General features: G+C 47.5%; 1 protein-coding gene across 2 annotated transcripts; it reads right to left on the reverse strand.

The window, feature by feature from the left end:
* Nucleotides 1-863: 863 nt before the first annotated feature.
* Nucleotides 864-25,537, reverse strand: AP3D1 (adaptor related protein complex 3 subunit delta 1). 2 transcript variants are annotated; one of them, XM_080359213.1, is made up of 32 exons: nucleotides 25,223-25,537; nucleotides 19,594-19,689; nucleotides 18,826-18,906; nucleotides 18,278-18,358; nucleotides 17,590-17,697; nucleotides 17,117-17,246; nucleotides 16,089-16,228; nucleotides 15,743-15,816; nucleotides 15,002-15,051; nucleotides 14,581-14,630; nucleotides 14,441-14,489; nucleotides 14,068-14,213; nucleotides 13,534-13,682; nucleotides 13,215-13,445; nucleotides 12,874-13,105; nucleotides 12,326-12,471; nucleotides 12,058-12,199; nucleotides 11,354-11,425; nucleotides 10,867-10,942; nucleotides 10,480-10,679; nucleotides 9,757-9,830; nucleotides 7,187-7,391; nucleotides 6,816-6,878; nucleotides 6,129-6,230; nucleotides 5,573-5,722; nucleotides 5,415-5,462; nucleotides 4,843-5,032; nucleotides 3,716-3,804; nucleotides 2,659-2,744; nucleotides 2,137-2,258; nucleotides 1,338-1,417; nucleotides 864-998 (listed from the first exon to the last, which is right to left on the reverse strand). In XM_080359213.1, the coding sequence occupies exons 1-32, from the start codon at nucleotides 25,316-25,318 to the stop codon at nucleotides 903-905; spliced, it is 3,654 nt and encodes a 1,217-aa protein (XP_080215339.1). In that variant the 5' UTR covers nucleotides 25,319-25,537; the 3' UTR covers nucleotides 864-902. The 2 variants fall into 2 exon arrangements, with proteins under 2 accessions (XP_080215339.1, XP_080215340.1); XM_080359214.1 differs by lacking the exons at nucleotides 18,278-18,358; nucleotides 18,826-18,906; nucleotides 19,594-19,689.
* Between the last annotated feature and the right edge of the window lie 750 nt (nucleotides 25,538-26,287).

Genomic DNA, 26,287 nt, shown 5'->3' on the forward strand with positions numbered 1-26,287 from the left:
TCAACCTCCGCTGGTGAGCAAAACGATAAAAAAGCAGGAACAGACCCCTTTGGATTTCCAGTTTCTTGCTACACTGACTTTTCAGGAATGTGAAATAGAAGTGGACTCATAAAATACACGAGCAGAGGCTGCTCCAAGGGGAGAGGAGTGACAGGCTCCATTTGCAGGGGTGGAAACAGGAGCAGAGAACCCAACAGTAACACCTTCCGCCCGCGTTTCGTTCGCTCTCTACTCTGGCGGCCGTCGCTAACAGGAGGTTAAGGCTCAAGGCAACTGCTATAAACATAAACTCGAACCTCCCAGTTCTCACAGGGCTCATCTGGATTAGCTCAAGGAGATGGAGGATGTTTATATGCTGATCACAATAGATCTAATAATAACAATAATAATAATAAATCATATATATTAAAAAAAAAAAGAAAAAATAAAGAGGCCTTCAGGTCCAGCACCAGCCTCTGCTAAAAATATACATCAACGACAGCAGCCCCAAAGACACATTCCACGGCTACGGACCACGCCAACCTTCCTGGCAATAAGCACGAGCAACAGGCTCTGTGCTACTGTTGATGAACTTCTGCTTCACCCACCAGCCCATGCGGGTGGCAAAGCCCACGGGGTCAACCGCCGCGGAACACGGCGCCCGCCGCTCCCTCCCGCCTGCAGTCACGCCACCAGGATCTCTTTGGGCTAGAAAGGGTTAACACCACAGTTTGTAAAAAGTTTGGAAATAAAAAGGTAACATACAGCCTTAAAATGTCTAAACTGCAAACATGGTGGAGTTAACTGAAAAGCACGTGCCCCAGGATAGTACATGCGTACGAGGGAGAAACTTAACACTTGGGTCTGCTCGTCTTTACACATTAGGTGTGTTTCTTGTCCTTGGAGTATTTTCTAAGGGATATTCAGCACTTGGACAATGTCTCTTTCATCTCATCCAACAAGTTGCTAAGCAGGGTGGAATCGTTGCATTTCCCATCTATGGATACAGAGTTCTCTCCCTTGGAAAGAAGGAAAACAAGAAGCACGTTAGTTCCCCTTCCCAGCAGGGAGAACAGGGATTGTCCCGGCCAAACCGGACTGGGAGCAGCGGCAGCAGAACGACACGGGCTGAGCAGAGCGCGCTCCGGAGACGCCACCGGTGCTGCCACCGGTGCTGCCACCCACCCCTGCACCACCGGGACCCCGGGAGGTACAACCAAACACTGCTGCCAGGCCAGAGGAACTGAATCGCCCCGGATGATGTGGACAGGAACACTTCCCTCACTCTGTTCAGATCGGGCAGGCTGCACACTCAGCTTCTCCCAGGTCTTACTTCAGAGTGTTACCAACGCTCTCACCTTTTTTACCAGTAGGCAGACGTGATGGCCTTGGATAGAACGACTGTACATGGATGCGCACGAATCAACGCGTTCCACAACTGAAAGAGAGGAGGAGTTTCCGTTTAGTGGGACAGCTTTCGACAGGAGGCTGCGGCCCGTGCAGAGGATCGGCAACTTTGCTTGGCCTCGGGGAGCAGAAGTTCTGGCGAGCGAGGGGAGGAGGCAGCCAGCCAGAGAGGCTGTACGTGCCTGGCTCCTATCTGGCCTATTTCACAATAGCAGGGTTAGTCATTGGCCTTTCAAGTGAGCTGCAAATGTTTTGTAGCAAAAAGCGCTGATCAGAACGGAAGATCTCTTCCCCAGAAACGCTTTGAGTGAGGCAACATCTAATGCAGCCACTAGAGCATGATGAAACCGCCATTTGTTTTGCTTCATCCAGTACTTGTGTGTTTGTTAGTAAATCCAAACTTGGATAGCTCACCGAAACAACGCGCTGGGGAGAGGGGGAGGCTGCAGCACCGTGGAGCACACGCGCTCCAGAGAACAGTCCCAGCCCTAACGACAAGCGAGTGAATCCCGTGACACCCGCCACGTGCCCTGCGGGGCTGGAGCAAAGGCGCAGGGACAGAGCTCATTTGGAAGAACATCGTACGCTTTGAGGACACCAATGTATTCCCAAAACAACTCCTCTCCCAAACGCATTTAATCTGGACACGACCCGCTGTCATTGCTGAGGCCACGGAGTGTTGTACTTGCCAAGCACAGCAGGAATTTTAGGATGTGGAATTTCGCAGACAGCCCGGCATCAAAGACTCACCTGAAAAATGATGATGAAAACAGATCTTTGCCAGTAGATGTTGGAAAGAAATGCTGATTCCATCTACCTTAATAGAACTCATGTGCAGATCCCCAGACTCGAGCAGCTTGGCAAAAGCATCACTGCAAAACAAGGAGGAAAGTAAACGCTCGTACTCGAAATTCAAGTGTAACCTGCCACATTAGCCCCATGCAGACCTCAAGACATCTCAGAGTGCACAAAATGGGTTTACAGCGAATATGTGAACGACACTCCAGACTCCACTGGTACCCAGGACCTCAGCCAGAGCTACCCGACCTGCCAGTCCACAGGGCACACGGCTCCTTCCCAATCACTCGAAACACGTTGCTGGACATACTTTAACAGCCAGACATTGCACAAGATAACCAAACTGTAATCAAAGCAGTCACGAGCAGCCATGGCCGAACGCGCACTGCGTGTCCTGCACAGGCGGCTGCAGCCAAAGCTCAGCTCCACATGGGCGGCAAAAGCACGGGCGCCGTGGCCCTGAAGCGCACTTACCTATAGCAAGGCGTCGTGATCAAGTATGAAGCGCAACTGAAGTGCAATTTGAAATCTACTTTTTCATGGGTTGAACCTTCATCATTCTGCAACAGGTCAAAGGAAAGCAGATGAACAGGAGCCCCAAGGCAGCAAGAAGAGGCACCACCCCACCTACAAACAGGCACCGACGGCAACCGGAGGGCCCAGCTCCCTCTGGTAGAGCCCAAGGATCAGCCCGAGAACCCCAGGGAGGAGACCGGGCAGCCCGGCTGCTCCATACGCCAGAGCAGATAAGGGACACAAGCGGAGGGATCTGGCTGCATTTTTGATTGCACTCTGCTGAAATACATTGAGCAGATAGAATTTAAACTAATGCTTGGAGATGTGGTTTTACAGTCCATTATTTCCCAGCAAAATAATAAATTAATCTCCCAGATTCTCCGGTACTGAAAATAGGACTAGGATTCTATTTTTAAGAAACTCTTATAATAGAGATAATGGCTGACCCAGAAGTAGCCACATCTGTGCCCACTCACTTCCTTTGAGCTTGTCAGGCAGCTCCTTCTTTGATCATTTTACTTAATTAAGATTAGAAACCCACAAAGTCTGACACAGGTCGATACTTATTAAATAATGCCTTCAGCTCTTGTTCTGGCTTTCCATCCTTATTAACTGTATCTAATAATTATTTTTCCAGCCCTGAACGAGGCAGCATCCAACTGATCTTCGGGTAACTGAGATCAGAAGAAACAGACCGTGGGTCACATCTCGGTACCCGCGTGGGCTCCTCTCCCTGGCAGATGCGCCAGGGCGGTGATTTTCCAGCTGACAATGTGGCACACATTTCAGGCTGCCTGCTTCCACACAGTTTAGGACATGCTTAATGCACTACTGGGGACACTCTCTGCACAAGATGTCATGTAAAAATACTTCCCACGTCACAGAATGGGCTGGCGCAGCAGACATGAAATGATGCCTAAAAAAACAAAGCTCGAAAGCGGTGCTTTCCACCCGGGTCAGGCTCCCTTACGCGGTTCCAAAGGAAGGAGGAGCAGAGTTTAAAAGCTGCACTTACTTTGACTATAAAGGACAGCGTTCCTTTCAACTTCTGAGCCATGACAATACTCTGAAGTGTAAACACAAACTGGGCTTCATTGGAGATTCCTGGTGTGGAGAGAGGAGAGGGAGAATTCCGGTCAGAAAACGCGTTCCGTATCTACATCGCGGTTAGAATAAACCGAGCAGCAGCAGCTAAGCTTGATGCACTGACTATTTCTGAATCAAATTTGAAGTTTTCCATGTAGTTGGAAGAGTCACACGCACAATTCCTGTTGTGGATTTACAGCACTGAGCTCCCGGGCTCTGGAAGCAGCAGCGGTGGCTGGGATTTGGTGGTTATGGCGAGAGTGCCTGCGTGAGGGATGGCACAGCGGCAAGGTCCCAAAACTGTTTGTGCAAGTGGAAAACAGACGGCTTTCCCAGTAGTTTTCCGAACTAATTAGAATCCTAATGTTTCTATGTGTTTCTTCCAATACACAAGTGTGTGTCACAAACTGCCTTATATAGAATAAAACACTACCCCACAGCTACTACTCCCGGGGGATCAAAATGCACCCTGGAGTCACTACACCCCGGACGGCTCCTGTGAGCTGTTTTGGTATTCAAATTAACTCTTTGGTGAAGGAAGTGAAATTCAAAGTTCAGCGATCTGACTGTCTTATTGTACTATGTACAAAGCCACTGCCCTTCATCTCCACGTCTAACATTTCTTAAGCGCTCAGCTCCCCATCCAAATCAGCGCCAACATTCCCTGTATGTGGCCTCTGCCCATTAGAACGGTGGGACAACAGCTTGAGAACAAATCCAGAGCGGGTTCTAACGGCTCACAGATCTACAGCTCTGTTTCATTTTAAACCCCACAGCTCCTCAGGGAACTGGGATTCCTGCGCGTGCTGCTGGCACGTTCACGGGACAAGGAGCTCAGACGCGCGCTCCCAGCCCTGCGCGCAGGCTTTGCTGCTGCGGGACAGAACCCCCGCGTTCGCGGCCGCGCTGCCAGGCTCATCCTCGGCAGGGAACGGTGGGACCGGGAATGCCGGACAGAGGGACATGTCCTCCTGAAAACGGCCAATGGCCACAAGTCCAACCGGCTCTTTCCACAGGAGGGCAGTGCAGGACCAGACTGTGCAAAGCTGGGCGTACCGGGGGGGAGTTGGAAGGGCACAGGGATCCCGTCGTGTACTGATGATCCTTCTGGTCGGAGCATTTTAGTGTTGAGAGAGTCCAGGACATTTAGTTCCATGCTCTTTAGGAAGCTAGTGCTTTTGTTCTCGAAGATAACAGAGACGGTAACCTGACTATCGTGCTGGAGGTTTCCTTGAATGTCATAGGTCTGCAAATGAAGGAAAATAAATAAAATCACAGAAAAGACTCAGAAACTTCAAAGAGCAAAGCGCCAGAACAGAATACTGAGCAGAACAGAGAAAGCTTCAAAATGAAGGTCACTTGGTACAGCTACAGGATAATGAAAAGCACACTGGTGATCGGCTCCACAGTACCACCAAGCAGCAGGAAAATACCAACTTAAAAACTTGTTGAGTGGACATACAAAGGAATGGAAGCGGAATGTTGTTGTATTTCTGCCTCCTGGGATGTAAAGAGTTGCTCAGTTCAATGTTGGCTACATAAAGTCACTGTACTGTCCCAGAGCATCCCCCCTTCTCTTAGAGAACACAGAAAGATAAGACATCTGGATTTGAACCCAAAACACTCACCATTTTAATGTATGGATTTTCAGCAAGAAGGCGGTAACTGGACATAGGCTGAAAAACAAGGAAGAAATCACGTTTGCAGTATCGCTAATCTCTCTGATAAGAGCTGTCACTCCTTCCACCAAACCCGCTCAGCGTCTGCCCAGGACACAGCTACTCACTGGTAGTGGCTCGTCGTCTAGTGTTCCGTTCTGCACCGACTCCGCTGGCTCCTCCTCGCTGTGATGACTCTTCTTCTTGGATTTCTTTTTATCCTTCGATTTCTCTTCTTTCTCTTTCTTGTGCTTTTTCTTCTTATGCTTGGAGGATTTCTACCAAGAAGAAGAAGCAGCTACAAGAAACTCTATATTTCTGTTCATTACATCTTGACCCCTCTAGCAATCTTTCCAGTTCGAGCCACAGAAATCCAAAGCAAAGCTCCTGCTCCCTAACCCCGGCTGCCGTTCTGCGTTCAGTCCCAATTCACTCACCCCGTGCAGCCCAGGATCAGCAGGCGGCCAGATCTCAACTTATAGCTCAGCTTTAAAACTACTCCCTGACTCAAGGAACAACCAAACCTCAGGTGTTTAGAGCCCCTTGAGGAGGTAACATTCCACTGCTGCCTATTTGCAGGTGGTCACTACACCGAACTGTTGGTAATTCCTATGTGCTTCTTTTTAGGGAATACGAGACACGATGAGAATATGGCTAAGGGTGTTGGCAACTTAAACCGCTTACCTTCCCTTCATCCTCCTCCTCCTCCTCCTCTTGCTGTTCCCTTTCTTCCTTTTTGACCTCTGGAGGTTCAGCCACAACAGCAGCACCCACATCAGGCTCGCTCTGCGTGGATTAGCGGGAGGGTTATGACACTAACAGAACGCAGCTGTAACAACTGAATCCCTCCCAATCTTAACAGTGACACCCCACCATCAACTGTTATTTCAAAATTTACATTAATAAGGTATCAAGCCTTCCATTTTATGTCTCTGAAACCTGGCAAATGTGATCACTCGAGGACAAGGTACAAAAGATTTCCTCCAAGGAATCCATCCCCCAATATTCCCTGTGTCTTCCTCTAAAATCTCCCATCAAAATTCACGAGACTTCTTCTATCAGTCTCATGTCTATTAATATTGCTAGTGTCTAGCTCATACTAGGAAATAAAACCATACACTAATAATATAAGATTAAACGCCACCAATAATATTAAAATCCACCAAGCCTGCAGCTGCACCTGTATTTCTATCTACTGATCTGCACAGTAGGATGAGCCTGAAACCCCCAGTGACGGTGTCTGTAAAGCGGGCAGATCAAACGTCATTGCTTCCCAGCAGAAGGAGGAGACGCCGCCCGTCCCCCCCTCCTCTCCCGCAGCGGCCCAAAGCACCCGCACCACAGCAGGAAAACCCTCTGGCCATGTCTGACCTGCGGCTGCGCGCTGTGGACAGCCGGCGCCGCGGCCGACAGCCAGAAATCCAGGTCTTCCCCCTGCATTTCAGGCGAAAACAAAACCATTAGAGTAGTTTTGATTGCATTAAACCCTCAAGTTTTCACAGCAATGCGTTGCTCCAGAATGCTCAGATACAGGTGCCGCGACACACTTGAGAGCAAACAGTTCAAGCAGCTTAACTTCAACCTCTGAGCACACATCCAAACCCCAAACCCAGACACAACTGGCAGCACCTGCAAATTACCACCAATGGTCATTTCAGACATTCCAAGCACAGGGGCTGCGTTTTAGAGCAATATGGCCCATAATTGCAGTTTCTAAAATAAAGCAAGTCTTGGAGAATCACCTTTTTCTCTTCTTCCTCCTCTACCATCTTTTTCTCTTTCTCCTTCTTCTTTCCTTTGTCTCTCTCTTTTTCTTTGTGTTTCTTTTCTTTCTTTTTGGGTTTCTTGCTCTTCTTCTCTTCCAGGGGAGCTTCTGCGTCCGGTGACTTCGGGGTCTCCACGTTCCTGTGCCTCTGCACCGGCAGCTTCTCACTGTCTGCCAAGGGTCTTAAAAACAGAGACACCTTTTCTTTAAAGAGTTTAGCCCCTAAAATCTTAAATCAGCACATACTCTGTACCAGAAGCTTATTCATGTAACCGCAGACACTGCCCTTGCGGATCAGAAATAAATAGAAATTATTTAAAGGTGAGTGAGAGCCAAGTTCTTGCTGACACCTCATTACTCTTCAAAGTGGTAACTACAGACTTGTAGGCTGAGTAACACCTACAAATACCTACACAGAGACATGGCGTTTCTGTACAGCTGCTCTCAAAGAAGAGTAAAGATGTGCAACAGTGGGAAGCATCTGCACTGGGGTGGGAATTCCAGCAGAGGGAGGGCAGGCCGGCTCAAACGGCCCTTGAACGGTGTCTTTATTGTTGCTGATGAACACATCACTCCAACTGGAAATTGTTTTCAGCAAGAAATTATCTCACTCTGGCAGTTTACACTGTGAACCTGAGCTCACCATTACATGTAGAAACTTGTGTTTAATATCAGATACCCCTTTCCAAACAGCATGAGGAAGCAGCTCAGATTTACAGTGTCCCAAATCCATTGCTTGAGGGAAAAACAAACGACAGAAACTCCTCCATTCTTGTTAAACACTGTCCAGGAATCACTGAAAAGTTCACCAATTGCTTCGTTTTCTATTTCTACAGTTGTTACTTACATTAACTTTCACGTTTGTGCAGCAAACTCCAGCTCGGGAAGCTTTCTATGGTTTCACCTGCCTTAATTTTTGTGCCCATATTGCAGGAAGAACAAGACTCAATTCACCTTTTACTTTAAAAAAGACACTATAAAGGCAAGACAGACCTGGTCTGTGTGAACAGGAACCAGATCTCATCTTTGAGCTGTTCCACACATACCTGCACAGGAACAGGTGGTGCCGAGAGTCAGTGACGGAACACACTCCAATGTAAAGGTCAACTATTTCAATGGTTTCACCACCCTTCAAGTATTTAGTGTCCCACTCAGCGGTACGTTCTTACCTGGAAGGCTTTCCTGACACCAGACTGCGTGCGAGCGTGACACAGACAGAGCAGAGCAAGCACGGAGAGAGAGAGAGGACAGACGTGAGGAAAGGCGACAGGACAGCACGCGACTCGTGTGACACGGGGATGGATGGAAACGATACAGAAACCCAGAGGTGCCTCCTGGGGCACAGCGCTCACAAACCTCCCTGCTCAGCGTTTTCTATGCTCTTGAGGCTTGTTGTGCAAATACAGGGTCTGTAGTCAGGAATTCATTTCTTGTTACACATTTGTGAACGCAACAAGCTCACGATGTTTTTCAGAAACCATTCTTTCACTTTTCAAAAATGCTGCATCGCTCTTTTTGCAAGTACCGAGGGGCCAAACCCCTTCAGCTTTGAGAACTGCAGAGAACGGCAGAGACTCCCAAGTTCGGTGTCAGATGCTATACATGCCAGTACTGTCCTCAAACCTTATAGGAGGCATCCATGGACCATAAATCCACAATTATTTTTAGTGTGGCCATTTAGCAAAATAGCAGCCAAAACCCAAATCTCCACGTACAATACTTGTCAGTAAATTCTCAGGGGGCTCATAGGGACTGTCTGCAGCGCTGCGGCCTGGGAGCTCTGTAAACTGCTCCAGCAGCTGAATGGGACCAGGCTCTGGTCACGGTTATGACACACAGCTCACTCCATCACATTACAACAATATTTTTCAACAGTGGAACCACACTGAATATCCACAGGGCAACGGGGATGCTATGAAATGCGTGTTACTGGTCAAACAGTCACAAAGCGGAATGAACAGGCTTGGCGTGTGTACAGCGGTTGTGAGATGAGCTCAGACGAACACACGTCACACTTGGAGCCAACACGGGTTAGATCAGAGAGATGCTGGGACACCCAAAAGCTCAGACTAAGTCTCCCCCATCGGATCCCAGCTACGCTGTCTGCGCTTTCAGAGCCCATTCAGTCACACAACATGATTCCCTGCCCAAACTCCCACTACTTCAGCAGCTCAGCATCTATCACCTGTGCTGCAGGAGGAGCCCAAGCGCAGATGATTAGAGAACCACAGAAAATCACAGCTCCCCAGTGCCCCCCCTGCCATGACAGGGACATTTTACCAGCTCAGGGTGCTCAGAGCCCCGTCCAGCCTGGCCTGGGATGTCTCAGGGATGGTTCATCCACCACCTCTCTGGGTACCTGGGCCAGGCTCTCAGCACCCTCAGCACAATAACATTTCTTCTTTGTGTCCAGCCACGTAGGGTCACAGCCAAAACACAAGAGATTCAGTCCTTCACCTAGTGGACTGTAGATAGTTCAGCCCCGGTTCTGCCCTCACACATTCTGGCCAGCAATTGAGGAAATTCACACAGAAAACTGTCACTTACTTATCCAGATCTATATCAAGGGCCTTATATGGATCATTTGGATCTTTGTCATCCTCATCGCTGGGCAAAGCGTTCTGTGGGAGAGATAAGGAGACCGTCCGCTCAAGGAACAAACCACAGGCAACTTCAAAACTGAAGCTCTGCACCCCCACAGCAGTTTTTAGGACTGAGGGCTGGCACAGGCCAGCCGGCAGTCAGGCAGTCACACCAACAATGCACTTTAATGCAGCATTGAGTTACACGGTTAATTTAGAACAGAAAACCATTCTTCATAAACTGCAGGGTTTGAATTGCTGCCGTTCGGTTTTGATTAAAGGAAATTTTAGGAACAAATACACATGACATCATTAGCATGTGCAATTAATTATCATCAGCTGCAAACCTGCTGACTAGACAGCAAGTTAATGTCAAAGCAAGGCAGCAGAGCATAATAAATGAAGTGACTATTTGGACAGTGTTACTTTTATAGCAGTGATGCATATCGTTTGTTTTGTTGGGTTTTTTTAATAGCTTCAGTGGCAATTTTGGTCTTTTTGTGCACAAAAAGAGAATAATTTCTTCTCAGGCAAAGAACAGCCTGGGACCATCTCAATCAGTCACTTCTTAAACAGCTTTGCAAGAAGTCAGAGCTCTTGAACGGCAACAATACCGAGCGGAGGGCAGTTCTGGGGAAAAACAACAGAGCACACAGATGAACTCGGAGCAGCAACCAACACAACTGACCTCTGGCATCTCTTCCGTTATGATATCGACGTGGTGAGCTGGAGCAATGTCCTCCTCGCTCTCCGTGTGCAGGGAGTTGTGCCGATGATGTTTGCCTCTCTTCTCCTTTTTCTGCTTTTTCTTTTTCTTGTCTTTCTCCAGTTTCTGTTTGTGTCTTCGCTCCTCTTCCAGTTTCACGTACTGGTCAGACATGGGCATTCCTGCGGGGGAAGGCAAACTGCTGTCAGGCGGCACGGACACTGGTCGCTCAAACAGCACACACACATGAAAGTTAAGGAGATATTTAAGAGCCTAAGAACATTCCTTGCCTTTAAAAACCTAAGGAGGAATGATTCCTTTTGCTTAACTGCATTTCTGTAATGAATTTTCAATATTATTTGCGCTTACCTGGAACTTTTAGGGGGACAGAAAGGTCGATCTGGACCACAGGTATATGTTCCACACCTGGAGTGTCTTGGTATCGCTGGGAAAACCAAAATCTGTTATATTCTGAGCATCGCCAGACACACATCTATATAAATAGACACTTTTCAAAACACCACACAGTTTAATCCTTTAAGTGGACATTTTAAAGGCTACCGACGGAACAGCGCAGTAACAAATCCTGTGCGGTAGCAGGGTGTATTGTAAAGCTAGATGACAACTATTAAACAGACCCCAATTCCAGCTAGGCTTTTAGCTCTGCTGCTGTTTTTCAACACAAGCAAGACTTACAAAACCAGTTGCAGGCAGCCAGTCAATCGGCACACTAGGAAGCGATCAGAACCGCAGTGAAAACCAGCACGTCCCAGAGGGAAGCGGCAGCTCTGACACTCAGCAAGAGCCACAACGCAATTATCCCAGAGATCAGCGAGAAATGGGAACTCACACCCACCTTCTGCGGGGAGGGAGAGCTTTTAATGTAAAACGGGTTGTTTGCCTGTTCTTGTTTCCGGGCTTCTCGACGCTAAAACCAAAGAGCATTTGCAGTTAGACTGTTTGTTTCTAAGCAAAGAGATAAAAGGCAAAGTGCAAAATCTCCCTGTGTTTTTGGAACAATACAGAACTAGTTGCATGAAGACCACAGCACAGTAGCTTGTGTATGATAAACCAGTTTTGAGTTACAAGACACACTAGGATATAACTACAAGTGCTGTTACTACTATAACTAATATTTCTCAGAACTCTCCCTTTGCTTTTTAGTTGTAGAGAGTTCCCAAACACCAGATTTTTATGGCAATCCAAATGATTCTATTTTCATTTTTGCAAAGAGAGAAAGTGAAAATTCTTTATGAAAACAAGGTCAGAAGCAGGAAAGGTGGAATAACTACTGAGAATGGCCACATTACAACAAAAACGAGCTTCTGCCTCTTTTCCTGCCAATGCAAAGCACACGGAATCATGTCCCACATGCCTAAAATGTTACATGTATTCAACTGTACATGTTTTGTTCCCATCAAATGAGCAGTTTCCTGAGCTGCAGAGGGCAGAACGGCTCCCTGGCTACAGGGAGGATCCACAACAGCTCCGACTGCTCTCGCAGCACTTACAACACGGCTACTGAATTACACAGGGAACAGCATTTTGACATTCACTCACTCTGGCCAGTTCCTCTTCATCTATTTCTGGCTGTCTGTGTCTGGAATGCCTCTGTTCCTCATCATGAAAAATCGTTTTGGGCTTTTCCTCTTCAGACTCGCTGTCTGACGGAGGTTCATTGATCCAGGCATCGAGGTCCAAACTGGTAAGAATTGTGGTAAACAAGTAGTTTAACTCAGTACCCCTGTATACTCCAGTTTTTCTAATCACATATTTAGCTTTACTATTTAAGTTTAAATAAGGCTTTGGGAGAGAGAAGGAACCTTACCCTTCTGGAACAGGGACTTTCTTCTGTGCTTTGGGAGCCACGGGGTTCAGCTCGCCAGCAAACAGGGCGATGACTTCCTCAGCCACAGGTACTTCCTTTATTTGTAGCTTTTGAATGTATTTTATTAGTTGCAAGATGCAAGATGCCTGAAAACAAATGCAGAAGCAACTTCGGAATTAATAACAAACTGAATCAAAAAGAAAACCCATGTTAACCATCTCTTCTAGCTGTGCCCTTTTCCTGCCCTTACGTGCTTGTATGATTTCAAAATCAAATTGTTTTGGGTGAAATTGTGGCAAGCAGCCTCCAGAGATTGTAAAAGATAGAATAAGATTGGGGCTTCAGCATGAAACGTCACCACTCTTCCCACTCTAGTTCTAGAGCTTCTCTTTTACTGAGTTAGTTACACGATGTACAGAATAAACGCACCAATCCACTGGTAACAACGGCTTTTATAAACCATGCACGTCCACAAAAAGCGACACGTGTGCTCCACTACCAACAAGAGACTTTGTGTATTAAACTCCGAAGTCATTTTGTTCTCTTACCCTCTCCTGAACCTCTAGATCCGCACTCTGTACAAACTGCGGCAAACGCTCAATCATCAGCTGTGTAATTTCCTGAGCTGCTTCCTTCTCCCCAGCCTGTTCCTTCTGCTGGAGGATGGAGGCGTAGAGCTTCACCATGTTCTGCACATAAACCGCCTGGATGTGGCCAGGTAGAGTCGTAACTTTAGGCCTCAACATTGCTTCTAAAGTTTGGTTCGCCTCCTCGAGGTGCCTATAAAGACAGAGTGGACAGATGAAATTTCCACATTTCCACATTTCATCAGTCTTCACAGAGAATTTTTCAACAGAAGCCGCTCGAATTGCCTTGCGCTCGCACTTACTCGGAGAACTCCCCACAGATCCAGGCAGCGGCGTACAGCACCTCGCAGATGCCGTTGCGCTGGGTGTTGCTGGCGATGAGATGAGCGTTGTCCAGGAGCATGGCCATCTGGGAAACGGCAAATTTGCGAATCGCTTTAACTCTGATGGCTACGTCCAACATCTGCGCCGCTATGAGGTGCCCGTGCCGCGTGCCCTCCAGCCGGGTCAGCTCCACCAGGATGCTTATGTACCTGCAAGGAGCCAACAGGACGCAGCTTTGTCAGCAATCACCTGTTACTGCTGCTGACGATCTCAAAGTTGACACACAAAAACACTGACCATTCGAAGTTTGTGATATATTGATAGTTGGACTGACTGCAAATGTCTATGATTTTGGTCAGCAGCTCATCCCGGTACGTCGTCCCTTCTGCTTTATCCACGTGAATCATCAGCTTCTTCACTATCTCCATCAAGTTCTTCTTCGACACCTGTTGAAGTATTGGAGCGGTAAACACAACTAAGCCATTTCCCACACTGTCAAGTCCCTCTAAGTCCATTCAAGCAGCTCTTTGATGGACCTGTGTTGTGTATTAAGAAATCAGAACCATCTCTCCAGGCCCCAACCTGAGTCACATCGTAAAAGGAATCCATTTATTTCTTTTCAACGTCATTATTAAAGCAGAGGCAGCACAAGTTTACAAGACCAATGCTGCAGGAGAGCTGAGAGCCAGAATTCCTAACAGCAACATAGAAATCCTTATTATCACAAGGCTACTGGGGAGAGAGGGAAGAGAAAGCTGCATGTTTTTGTGAGATCTCCTCCTAAGGGGTCATGGGGACTGGAGAGTAAAGGAAATCCGTGTAGAAACGCACCATGCCGTACAGGAGATCCAAAGCTCTGAGTCGGATTGACTCATCTTTGTCATCCAGACACTGGAGAATGAGATCCTTGTGAGACTGGACTGATTTGGGATGTGTTTTCAGGATTTTGGACATAGCCAACAGTCCCAGGTATTTCACTGCGAAAGACAAAATAAAACTTCTTTCCAAATATAGAAACGCTGGTTTTTGTTGAGCGTGAAATCTTAATTCCACATTAAAAACCTCAGCAATTGTTTACAACGCACCAGACACTACAACACTGAGCAAAGTGTCTGGGGAAACAGCTCCTTGCTCTGAAGCTGCTGCGGTTTCTCCCCAGTGGTTGGTTGCTCAAGGCTTCCATGAAGACAAGCAACATACTTACAGTTCTGGTCAGAATCTTCTATCAATATCCTTAACTTCTGAACACAAAGCTGGAAGAAAAGACCATGGTGTGCTTATTGCGAGCCCTAAAAGCCTTAAAGATGACTATGCAACCAACCCCAGCCAAGCCCAGTGCTGTACCTGGATGCTTGCGCTGTGGTTCGGCATCCCAGACGACAGGGAGATCAACACTGAAACCAGAAGCAGAGATTCCTGTGAGTATTTCTGCGTTCCGAGGAACACAATAACACAACAGCTCAAGGGCAAGGCCAGCTCGGCTCACGAGACCCCACATTATTCTTGTTTGGGGGTCTCGGGGCAGGAGAGACAGTTGTTAGACAAACTGCAGTTTCATCTGCCTTAAGAGTAATGACAGCAGGGCTGTAGTGACTCAGCGTCACCGACGGACAGCACAGGATTTCAGTTACACAGCAACACAAAGTCTGTCAGGCGACTTATTTCAGTTATAGAATACATGAGGTTAAAAAAAGGTTTACAGATGGTGTTAATTGATGACAAAGTTCATAATTCTTTTTTCTAGGTCTCAAATTTCAGTTCTCACCTGCTATTACCGTGTTCACACATTCGTATAAGAGAGACATGGCTGAAGTGCTGAAACAGAAATCAAGTATTTCAAATAAGGAATAAAACCAGCACATTTTGATGAGTTGTCAGCAATATCTTGGCGCTAGTTAACACCTTTAATTACACAAGAAATTGCCAGTATTCTGTTCCATATAGCTTCAAACCAGATCAAATGGTTCTCGCTTAAAAACTGTCCGGGGGGAGGAAGGACTACTGAATATTTAAAACCAATAATCTGGGAGGAGCAGCAAGTACCAGCACCGTAACACTGGGATGGGGATGGAAGTGGTGACTCAATGCCTGTGTCTGGGCTGACACAGGCATGAGGGGGAATTCACTGCACTCCCTGCTGTGCTCTGGTGGCTGTAGGTGAGCAGAAGAGGCAAATATACAGCTGAGCCTTTCTTAAGCCAGAGTTTTTATATATTCTCCATAGTCATCTCTGGCTTAAAATGAAGTGAAAGGAAAGCAATTTGCCCCAATTTTCCTGCCTTCTCTGGAGAAATTCATGCTGACAGGCACCCAAAGATTTTCCTTTAAGGTATTATGTCTCACTCGGGTTTTTCAGGAACAGTCCTGATGCGATTATCTCGTGATACCTGAAGCCAAGATATCGAGGCTCAGAACACATTCAGAAACGCATCCACAGGCCTGACAACTGACCCACCACAGGCACGTCCCCAGCCCTGGCCAACCAAAGAACGCTTGTCGTACGAACCTATGGATGAGGTTGGTCAGAGGCTCAATCAGTTTCTTCCCCAGCCTTGGTTCTAATGGAGTAAGAGCACCAAACTATTGAAAAGAAATGCAGACAAGAAAGGGATTTAACAGCTGCTTTTAAACAGTATAAAAACGTGATTTAAATTTCAGTTCACTATATTTAAACCAAGCTATGTTAAAATATTTCTGTCTCTTTGGTTATGTTCACAAACATTAGAAGATATTCCCCGTTTCTTTTTATTTGGATTTAATGGTAGTTACACCTCCAGGCGAAAAATCTATTTTTGCGCCTGAGGTAATTAACAGGAACCCAAATCCTGCGAACACAGATGCAGAATACTTGCCAGTTTTATAATTTTAATGAGAACCCAATTATTGGTTGACGACGTCATCAACTTGAAGAAGAGCGGAGCCAGGGAAAGGTAGTTCTTGGGATTGCGTCGGGCCAGCTCACAGATCACGTTCACTGCAGCAGACTGCACACCTGGGCAAAACGAGCAGGAAAAGCAGAAACCTCATCTTACAACCTTAATTGTAATTGAAGTTTCTCGTGCAGAACCCCCAGGACAACAGCAGATAAAGATTCAGCCTTGTGTGGTTCAGCCCCATCACCAACCGCAAGGCAGGGAACTAAACACAGGATTCTGGCTGGTTTTTGATACATCAGCAAGCTGGGGATCTGCTTTGGGTCCGGTATTAGAAACAGCAGGACAGCACCAGCGTCCTTCCCGCTTTACTGCGAGCAGCTTGGCTGTGGGACACGACAATATAATAACCAATAATCCCACCCACCAGAACACTTCCAAACATTCCTGCTTCTTTATGGTGTATTAATTAGACACATCTAAATACAACACAAAAATACTGAGTCCTTCAATCTAACTAGACAAGTTAACTCCCTTCTAATTGCTCATCCTCTAAGCTGATTATTCTCAGTTTGGAATATGTGACTCTGGATGGTCTGGGTTTTCTAGTGGAGAGCAGTCCTTCCCTCCATAACAGGTATTTTCTTCCCTCCGTTTGCAGGTGTGGGTTGTGTGTGTCTTTGCCTTCTTTAAAACATTGTCCCTGGAAGATGCATCTTCCACGTCCACACCAGATTAGTCCCACCCATGCAATAAAAAGTCTCTAAACCGACTGCAGATCGGAGAACTGCATCGCACACCAAATTGTTCCAACAAGTTCATGGTGTTTTGGTGCCAGGGAAGACCAAGCAGAAGTGTGACCATGATACAGAGCGACTGCAAATTCCCTGTGCTGCAGCTGAACTGCACCGAGGTGGCACTGAGGAGCCTCGACAGCAGGTTGGACTCAGAGCTGGAATTTAATAAAGAGAAAATAATCCAGAAGTAATCTACTGAAATCCACTCACCGGGATCTGGATCTTCAAGTTTCTCTTTAAGGCGAGGAAATGCGGGACGGAGGGACTCCGGGTATTTCAGAAAAACTTTGTACATGATTAACACGGCCTTCTTCCTGATGTAAGGCTTTGTGTGAGACATCTGTGAATGAAACCATCGCAACCGGGTTCTTAGGAAGTTTGTGATCCCAGAGCTCTTCTCTAGGTCCATATATCCCCCCACCGTCTCAAAATGTCACCTACTTTTGGAACACGCGGCTTTGAGGGGAGAGCTACATACTGTCATTTATCACTAAAACTTAGAGGAATACTCCAAGTCATCATCTTGAGCTAAGATCTGCAAAGGCTCCCCAAAAAACCCACAAGAACAACCCATTGGTTTTCACGTGCAATACTTCTAAATTTATTTACCAGCTTTGAACCTTTTAACATTCTGTAATTACAGGAAAAAAGTGTTGTGTTTTGTCCCAACCTTCTCCACTCACCAGTGTCATGATGTCATTTGCCAAGTCCCTGGCAAGATCTGGAGTAACAAAACAGGACAAGCCAGTCAGTGCAACTCCAGTATCATACTGGTTAGGGCTACTCAGGTCCTAGAAAAGGAAAAACACACTCAAACATTCCAGATCACACACAATGTCAAGAAACAATTTTCTCAGCCCAATTTCATTCGCTCAACAGATACGAAGCAGAACTTCTACTGCATGGGAATATTTATACCAGCTATGAACAGGAATGCTCTCTAACATCTGCTAAAGTACAGCTGGCCTGGGGTTTAATGATGGCCATGAGGGATCTTTAAACACTTAAGAGCTTTACAAATATATCTGTAATCTGAAGATTAGGAAAATAATGCTGTACCCCAATAACTCCAACCATTCAAGTGCTAAACTCCGTGAAAATGAACACAGACACTTGGGCACATGAACACAGAACACAAGTCTACATGCAGTCAGCACCGTTCTACAAGCAATCAAGAGCCTGATCTGTTACTGCCAGACGAAAACAGGCCTCGCGAATGGAAATCTTGTGGAGCCAGGTGACGGTTCCTTTTACTTCAGGAATGGGGACATTTTTCTTACCGTTACATTCTGGAATAATCCATACAGATTGGAAAATACAAGTAGGGAGACAGAGCAAGCAAAAATTAAGAACTGAAGTCAAAAGTTTTACCTTTCGGATCTGATTAGTAGTCAACATAATTACATCAGTCCCTTCATGAAAGCACTGGGAGGCAGCTAGGTAACCGATTCTCTAGAAAGGGCAAGGAGGAGAAAGGGAAAATTAAGTTCAGACAACATTTAGATGAGCAACCACCAGTAGCTTCATGAGCAACACTAAAAAGATGAGGCAGGAGGTTTGTATAACGTGACAAGGTTCTCTGTTCTTTCCTGGTATAAATCCCCTTTCCTAATCTCAGACAAGTAATATCTCCAGTGACAATACATCTGTCTTCAAGATATTAAAACTAGCTTCACCTCCTCTACTTTTTAGTACACACAGGTCCAATTACCATGAAGATGTACAAATAAACCAGGACTGTCAGTAGGAGAAATGGAGAATATTACATTTATTTTGTCAGTACAAAGCAAGAATAATGCTCCACGACTCCCGACTTTCAGGTATTAAAGCTCAATTTGGAAACTATGGACCAATGTATTCATTAATTAGAGTAATGAAGCAGCTTGGCAAGTACAGCTGGAGTTACACCGAACACTCACTTTGAATGTAAACTTGGACGCGCTCATGACCTCGATGATGTTGAAAGCAGCCCAGCTGATGTCGTAGCCCAGCATCTGTAACTGCGAGCAGAGCAGCCACAGTAAGAAACTTCGCAAATAAGAGACTCAAGAAAATGGGTCAAGATACCTCAGAACACTGAGGATGGAACCAGAGTCTAAAAATAACACTATAAGACATCTTGAGTTTATGAGTAATGTTCCATTCTACGCCACTCGCAGTATGTGAATGAAGTCTCCAGGTTCCACCAGAAGCAAGTTTTGAGCAGTCTGCGTTAATTCCAGGTAACACAGCTGCAGTTATATAAGCACCATTGTGAAGGTTTCCCCCCCCAGCCCGGATTTTGCTTTTAAATCAAAACCAGAACAGAACCACAAAAATAATTCTTCAGAGGTATTTCCCTCCTCCCCCTCTTGACAAAGGGCTGCGCAAAGAGAAACAAACACCAGCTCCAAGCGCTCACGCCATGGTGCGATGAGAAACAACCCGGCTGAAAACAACTTTTTAAATTGGATTAGTCTGAAATCAGATTAGCTTCCTGACCTATCTCAATAAAAGAAATTTGTACCAATACTGACGCCAGCACGATGAGCGGAACGGGAACAGGGAGCCCTTGATGTCAGACACATGTGGGAGCATTTTCACCTGTACTCTGAGAAGAGCAGGCGGACCCAGGAGCAGCTCCGAGTCAGCAGGACGTTAAAGAGAAGTAAAGCTGGGACCACGTTGCTCCCCAGCAAAGCACTTACATAGGTGAGTTTGCAGACTGCGTTGGCTTTCACGGCAATGTTGTCCTGCTTCAGCTCCTGCTTGATCTCATCGATGCACTGGGAGATGTATTTTGCCTGAGGAAAATAAACAATAATTTGTACTCATTATGAGTTTTGTGGATTTTGAGCATGTTAGTGAGGAGAAATAGCAGAGCTCATGTGCAAGCACCAGACTTCACACACACGATTTCGGTGAGCACGTAATTCTGACAAAGATTTTACTGAACAAGAAACTTCACAACTCTCTTAGAAGGCCAAAAGTCCACGGAGATGTTTCTGCAGTGGTTTCCACTCCTCACCATCCACCCCAGCTGTGGTGAGAACACCTCTCCCTGCTTCACAACACACTACAGTTACTTGTACTCATTTCTCGGTCATTCAGCAAGCGGAATGTCACAGTGTTTACAGTTCAGGTCCTTCCTTCCTTTCCAATCAATCACATCTGTGCTTGTGGGAGGGAAGCAGGAGATTTGGATTCTAAACCCATTGCCTGAGAGAGATTCATGTCCAGGTAACTCCCATGGGAAGTTTAAGCTCTTGAGTTTAAAGTGAAAAAAGAAAAACAAAAAAAAAACCCCCAAACCCAACAAATTCTCATAGTAGCAAACACACACTTGATCAGAGCTGCTGAAAGAACGACCGACACAACACACAACTGATCTCCCAGCGCATTGTACCCAGCCTTGAATATTTGATGCGCACACAAGAACACGCTGGGACAGCGTCACAGAATCCTGCCCGCGTCTTTCTCATTGCCACGTCTTGCTCAGCACCGGTTCCTGTGCGGAATTCCAACGCGCAGCTTCTCAGTCTTTACGTCCATCGCCACAAAGCATCGCTGGCATTTCCCACAGCACCTATCCCCAAAATACTGAAACACCGGCTTAAGCTTCCTGCAAACCTCTCGGGAGGTGAACACAAACTACAGTGCGATCAGGAGGGGAAGGAGAAGCCCTGCATAGGCAGATATGGGGTCCTGAGTCCCCAGCCCCCTGCCTACCAGGGACCCAAATAAACCAGCAACTGCCCCTCCAAAGAGTGGAAAAGCACATTACAGATCTGAAACCAAACTCCGGGAACTGGAAGAGCAGAAGGAAGCCCCTCCAACACGGCTGGACTTCAAATCCTAACAGACTCCGAGGAACGAAAGGCCCTATTTATAGAAAGCTTTAAAGGATCAGCAGGCATTAACTTTTTGTTAATCTGCAGAGTAGCGCTGCCAGCAATGAGCAATATGAAGAAAACTGATCCATTTAGTCTCCCACTTCAATGTGAAACCCAACGTGTCTTCAGTCTGATCACAGGATTTGTTAATTTAATTGCACAACAATTAAACGATCCTCAGGGGCCCGTGCTGTGTAAATCATACCTGAGCAGACAACCTTTAAGACCAGAGAGATGCTACTAAAGCTTCTACTAGCCATGTTATTTTCGGCACCTTGTACCTCACTCAAATATCTTTATACTTCCTACCACCTGGATTTCAGCAGACTGCCCTTTGGATTATGAAGCATTTCTATTTTCCAGCATGAACCATCAGGTTTTTTAATAACCCCAGGAACACAAATGCTTCTTTGTGAGTGGTCCCATGACTCGGTCTTTCTGATGAACATTGTTTAAAGGTTCCCTTGCTGCTCTTCATATCGCATCAGAAACAGGACGTGCTGCCATTCGAAGCGAAGAACCTGAGGGTACTCTTTGTACACTCAATATGTTCACTAACCCACATCGCAGAGGAAGAGGTTTTTCAATCACTCATGTGGACATTGACATGAGAGGAAATCACAAAAGGCCACATTTTCCGCACTCAGCACTGGGACAAAGAGCTGCATCAAAAAGCATCAAATAAACAACTCTCTGAAGACGTCCACAGTGCGGAAAATTAGATACTATCTTCATTTTACTTTGAATTTTCTGTCTGTTCTTCCACCGACCTCGCAAAAAGTGCAGCGATGGGCACTCCATTTCTGAGGATGAGGCTCCAGCAGCTCTTTCTCCCCCCTGGAACTATTTGGGCAGAACTTTTACTTAAAGATGTGAGAAAAGCCACCTGGAGCGTTCCAAACCCTCGGAAGGGACAGCTACTGAAGGATCTGCACTGGGAACAAAGCTTTTAGCCCCACTTACGCCACAGTCAATTAAGGAATATTTACCAGAGGAGAAAGCAAAAAGCTAATGAAAGGCAGCACTAATGCAAAACCTCTGCTGCTCTCTGCTTGTAATCACCCCAGAAAACCCACATCTTGGCTCATGTTCTGCAGCCCCAGGCCCTTTATTTTCCGTGACACAGCAGATAAGGGACATTGTCACACAGGCCTGGCCACCTTGCCGGCCACCACTACTCTGCTTTTTTACCAGCTGAGGTCCTTATCCAACCCTCCTTTGTGTGTTGTTTCAATTTCCGACTTTGTCTTTTCCAGCGATTCACACGCTCAGAGAATTAACAATAGCAACTCTAGATCCACTTGAAAGTGGGTGGAATAATGAGCTTCCTTCGAAGATATGAACACACAGATGACAAGAGTAACTGCTGGAGCACCAGTGACCTGTTATTGACGACCTGCACGCCGTCGGTCGGGCTGGGTTGATCGGTCTTGGGCATCAACAAGCTTTGGAGCACTCCTCAAAATTCCTATTATGTTCCATCCCATAATCCTCACCATTCGATGGTGACAGTGCAATAGTGGCCAGAGGCCAAGCCATCAGATGGGCTTCAGCCTCACGGACGACAGGTTGTGCCCAAAGGACTTTGTGATGTTAAAAGATTCCTCAAAACTCCTTACGGAATGATTTCATCTGCAAATGTGTCAGCAAAGCAGCTGAGTGTGCAGCCAAGCACAGCAGCGCTGTATTTAGGGAAAAAGGGCTTTTTTAACAATACAAGTCCACCGTCCTTAGGTAACGGTCACTAAGAAGCGAGAACGGTTTGGTGAGCCCTGTCTTTGAGCAGGGAAATACGTATTTCACAGCACGCACACTCAACATGCCTCTGCTTAGCATTTCATTATCAACTGAAATTCATGTTTATTTTTTGCAATCAGTAACACCAATTGCTCCTTTTGCTCCTGTATAAAACAACTTCTTAAACGTAAACCAGCAAGGACATACTTATCACCAAACACTACCCACAAGAAAATGTTAATATGCTTTTTCCTGAAAGCATCGATTCCCAAAGAAGTGAAGTGCTAATCCTGATGCACAAGCAGCAGATTCTCTGAAAGACAAGGGAGACATTTCGGGCAGGACTCTTAAACTCCTTCTCCCTCCTTAAGCATCCTCCAGTAAATCAAAGGCACTGAAACAGAGGGCTATGGTCTGAACAGAACAAAGCACCCCTCATTTAATATCTCTGTTTCTGTTAGTTCATCATTTCAGTTTTATAAAAGAACCTCTCACCATAGCATCTGACAGTAGCCTCCTTGTTGGGACCAACAAACTCCTTAACTGCAAAACACTATGCAAAAGTCAAACAGCATCAAAGGGTCATCCCCTTCTTTTATTTCACATTCAGGAGAACACTCCTAAACAGAAATAATTTATTAGTTTGGAATACCTAGGGAAAATCTGGTATACTTTTCACAGTCTGTGGTACAAGCCCCTACTCCTTGGACCTGCTGTGTAGCACATCCATAAAAAGCAGACACAAAGTGCAAGAAGTTACTCCTTAGGGTACAAAATCACCTAATAGCAGATGAAAGACTCGCTGCTTTCACTACCAAAGGATTCATTTTCAAAATGAAAGAGAAGGAGATACTAGAAGTGAAGGTCAAGGGAGAAGGAAATAGGATCAAGCCTTCTTTGCAGGTGTGGCTTTCCCTCCAACTTCGAACCGGTGCCGGCAAACACCGCAGAGATTAAAGCGTTCGTCCGGCTGTTGGAAAGTAAACACGACATGTCAAACCAGGAAAAGATCTAACGCCTTACACTGCCTCACTCCTTCCACGCCAGCGTTCCCTCGCAGGAGGCTGATGCAGCTCCAGTTTTCCCCAGAAGGCTGGAAAATGGGCAGAATGTCTGCACGGAACAGCGACTGTGTTACCTCCCATCTGAGCTCTCATCCTCACACGAGACCATCACTCCACTCTCAGTGTTTTAAACTCAAAAGAAATGGGTCAGCTTCGGATACAGACCACAAACTCAAATGCGAAGGGGCTCTGGCAGGTAATTCAGCACTGTGCAGTGAGGACGGGAGCTACAGCGCCAGGTACCTTCAGTGCCCCCTCAGTTCCTCCACGGAGCTGAGGACACTTAAAATCTGCTGCTGAAGAGCTCGTGGCACTTCATTTACTTCCCAAGAAGCCCTGGGGTGTGTGCTCAGGAGTCCCCGCGGTTCAGGATGAACACATCACCATCAAGTAAGAGCGCTGGAGGTCTGTCAAAAATGGAGAAACACGGGTCTGAACCAAGGTGACAACCGCTTGGCACATACAGAGCGGGTCTGAGTGTGCTATGGGACATGCTCCACAGAAACTCCGTCCACCTGTCCCAGCTTTGAGTACAATGCCTTACGTGTCCATATAAAGATGCTCTTTCCACTTCTCCACATTTTGCTGGGCGTTGCACACTTCATACCAGCACTACCTCACCAAAACACCGATAAATTTAACATATGCTAAAATAGAAGTATAAGTTTCCCAGGTAACACCACTAACAAACAGCACCCTGTCCTGCGCACAACAGGCTTAAAAGCCATTTGACCATTCAGGTGGTTTTGGAAGCTGTATTTTGTATTTCTGTCCAACAGCACCAGTAATGAAGATCATAGTTTTCCAAACTATTTCATTTGGTTACATGATTACAGCTCTCCCAGCTGACACCATTTGGATATTGTACTCACATGAAGGGTCACTGTAGTTGACAAATATTTTTAGCCTGTCGCCAGCTCCACAGCAACTCACAGATATTCCAGCAAAGCACAACTTTAGGCCGCTCATCAGAAAGTTTCTAAGGCCATGAATCCTTACTGGGAGATGAACGTAAATGATACCCTTAGTGTCCATTACCTCCCAATTAACATCTGACACTCCAGCGGGGAAAGTCTCACATAACTCGTCATCAAGAACGTGTTATTTCACCTGTACTAATGTCCTGATCCCGAGCCACTCACACAAGAGAGAATAACAAGCCAAGACATCCAGCTGCTTTCTGCCCACAGAAACTTAGAAACAAGAACACATTTAAGTCAGAAGGTATAAACGTGAATAATCTGAAAGCTGAATGATGACTGAACTCGGCTTTCCTATACACCAGCTTCATGATGAAAAACGTTTCATTTACTACAGTAACAGAACCCAGTGCAAGAGGCAGGAATTCCGCTGTTCTGTCTACCAGGGACCTCAATACCACCATAACGCACCCAAAGGGAAAGTGAGTGCCAAGTGTGACCCTCCCTTAACACCTCCCTGCTCTCCGAACGCTTATTCCTCTCACACAGCCCTTCCCTCCAGCCCAACACCCCAGTGCCATCTTCCTCCTTTTGATTCCTGCTCGGACCTTCCCCAAAACAACGACATCCCCTTTCCAGGGCCAGGACCCGGGCCTGCGCAGGCTCCCGCGGGCAGGAGGCGGCTCCCCGGCCCGGAGCGGTGACAGCCCGGGAACCGCTCACCTCGTCCTCCTTGTGGTTGCGGATACCGCGCACCAGGTCCTGCAGGTTCTTGTCAAACATGCGGTCGATGCTGCCCTTCACCATCTTCAGCGCCATGGCGGGGCCGGGCCGGGCCGCGGGGCCTGCGCTCGGGGCTCAGCCCGGCCGGGGAGCGGCCGCTGCTGCTGCTACCGCTAGAGGCGGGTGAAACCAGCGGGCCCGGGCCGCTCACATCCCGAGCAGCGAGGCGGGGGCGCGGCCGCTGTCCCCCGGCGCGGTGCAGGGCGGGCAGGGGCGTCCCCGGCGGCCACAGCTCCGCTCGGCTCCCAGCGCCGACAAAATGGCGGCCGGTCAGCTGAGGGCTCGGCCCCGCCCCCGCCCGCCTGGCCCCGCCCTCACCACACGGCCACGCCCACACCTGCATGACCACGCCCAGCCTGCCTAGCCACGCCCCCGTGCCCGCCCCAGCAGCGCCTGCCCGCCTATCCGCTCTGCAGCCCCGCCCACTCTGGCATAGGCCACGCCCACCCCGCCTGTCTCGCACCGCCAGTGACAGCGACGTCACTGGTCCCGTCCACCTCTGGTCACGCCCCCTTTCTGGCCCCGCCCCACCGCTGTGATCCCGCCCGTCCCACGTGGCGGGGGGAGGAGCGGGCCCGGCGGGGACACGCGTGGGGCGGGACACGCGTGGGGCAGGGGACACGAGTGGGGCCGGGGTTCTTCCGTGGGCCTGACTGTGGCGGGAGCTCGTGCTGCCACTGTCCCTGCATTCGTCCCCTGCCCCCGCAGCGTGTGTCACCCAAGGGAACCACCCAAAACCTCGCAAACCCCTGGTTTTGCACCCAGGCCGTGTCAGTGGCTCGGCTGGAGCCCAGGCACGCACACTGTCACATCGTCACACTCGCGGGACGGGGCCAGGACGGGGAGCCCAGGGTGGGAGATGCAGCATCTTAACGGACCAGCAGCACTAACGAACCAGCAGCACTAACGAACCCGCGCTGCGGGTGGAGCCAGGCAGCACAGACAGAGCAGGAGCGTCTCCTGTGGGTGGATTCGGACCCAGGAATCGATCTCCCCTGGCTGAGT

Source organism: Nesoenas mayeri (genome assembly GCF_963082525.1).
Source record: "Nesoenas mayeri genome assembly, chromosome: 25".
NCBI classification, from domain to species: Eukaryota; Metazoa; Chordata; class Aves; order Columbiformes; family Columbidae; genus Nesoenas; species Nesoenas mayeri.

Bases quoted from the DNA above. Each gene is read 5' to 3' on its own strand.
- AP3D1 (XM_080359213.1), bottom strand. From the start codon at position 25,318: ATGGCGCTGAAGATGGTGAAGGGCAGCATCGACCGCATGTTTGACAAG. The intron at 14,631-15,001 runs GTGAGAACTGAA...TTCTGGTTTCAG, and splicing joins TGTGAACACGGTAATAGCAG to TGTTGATCTCCCTGTCGTCT. The intron at 2,745-3,715 runs GTAAGTGCAGCT...GACCTGTTGCAG, and splicing joins CGCTGTCCTTTATAGTCAAA to AATGATGAAGGTTCAACCCA.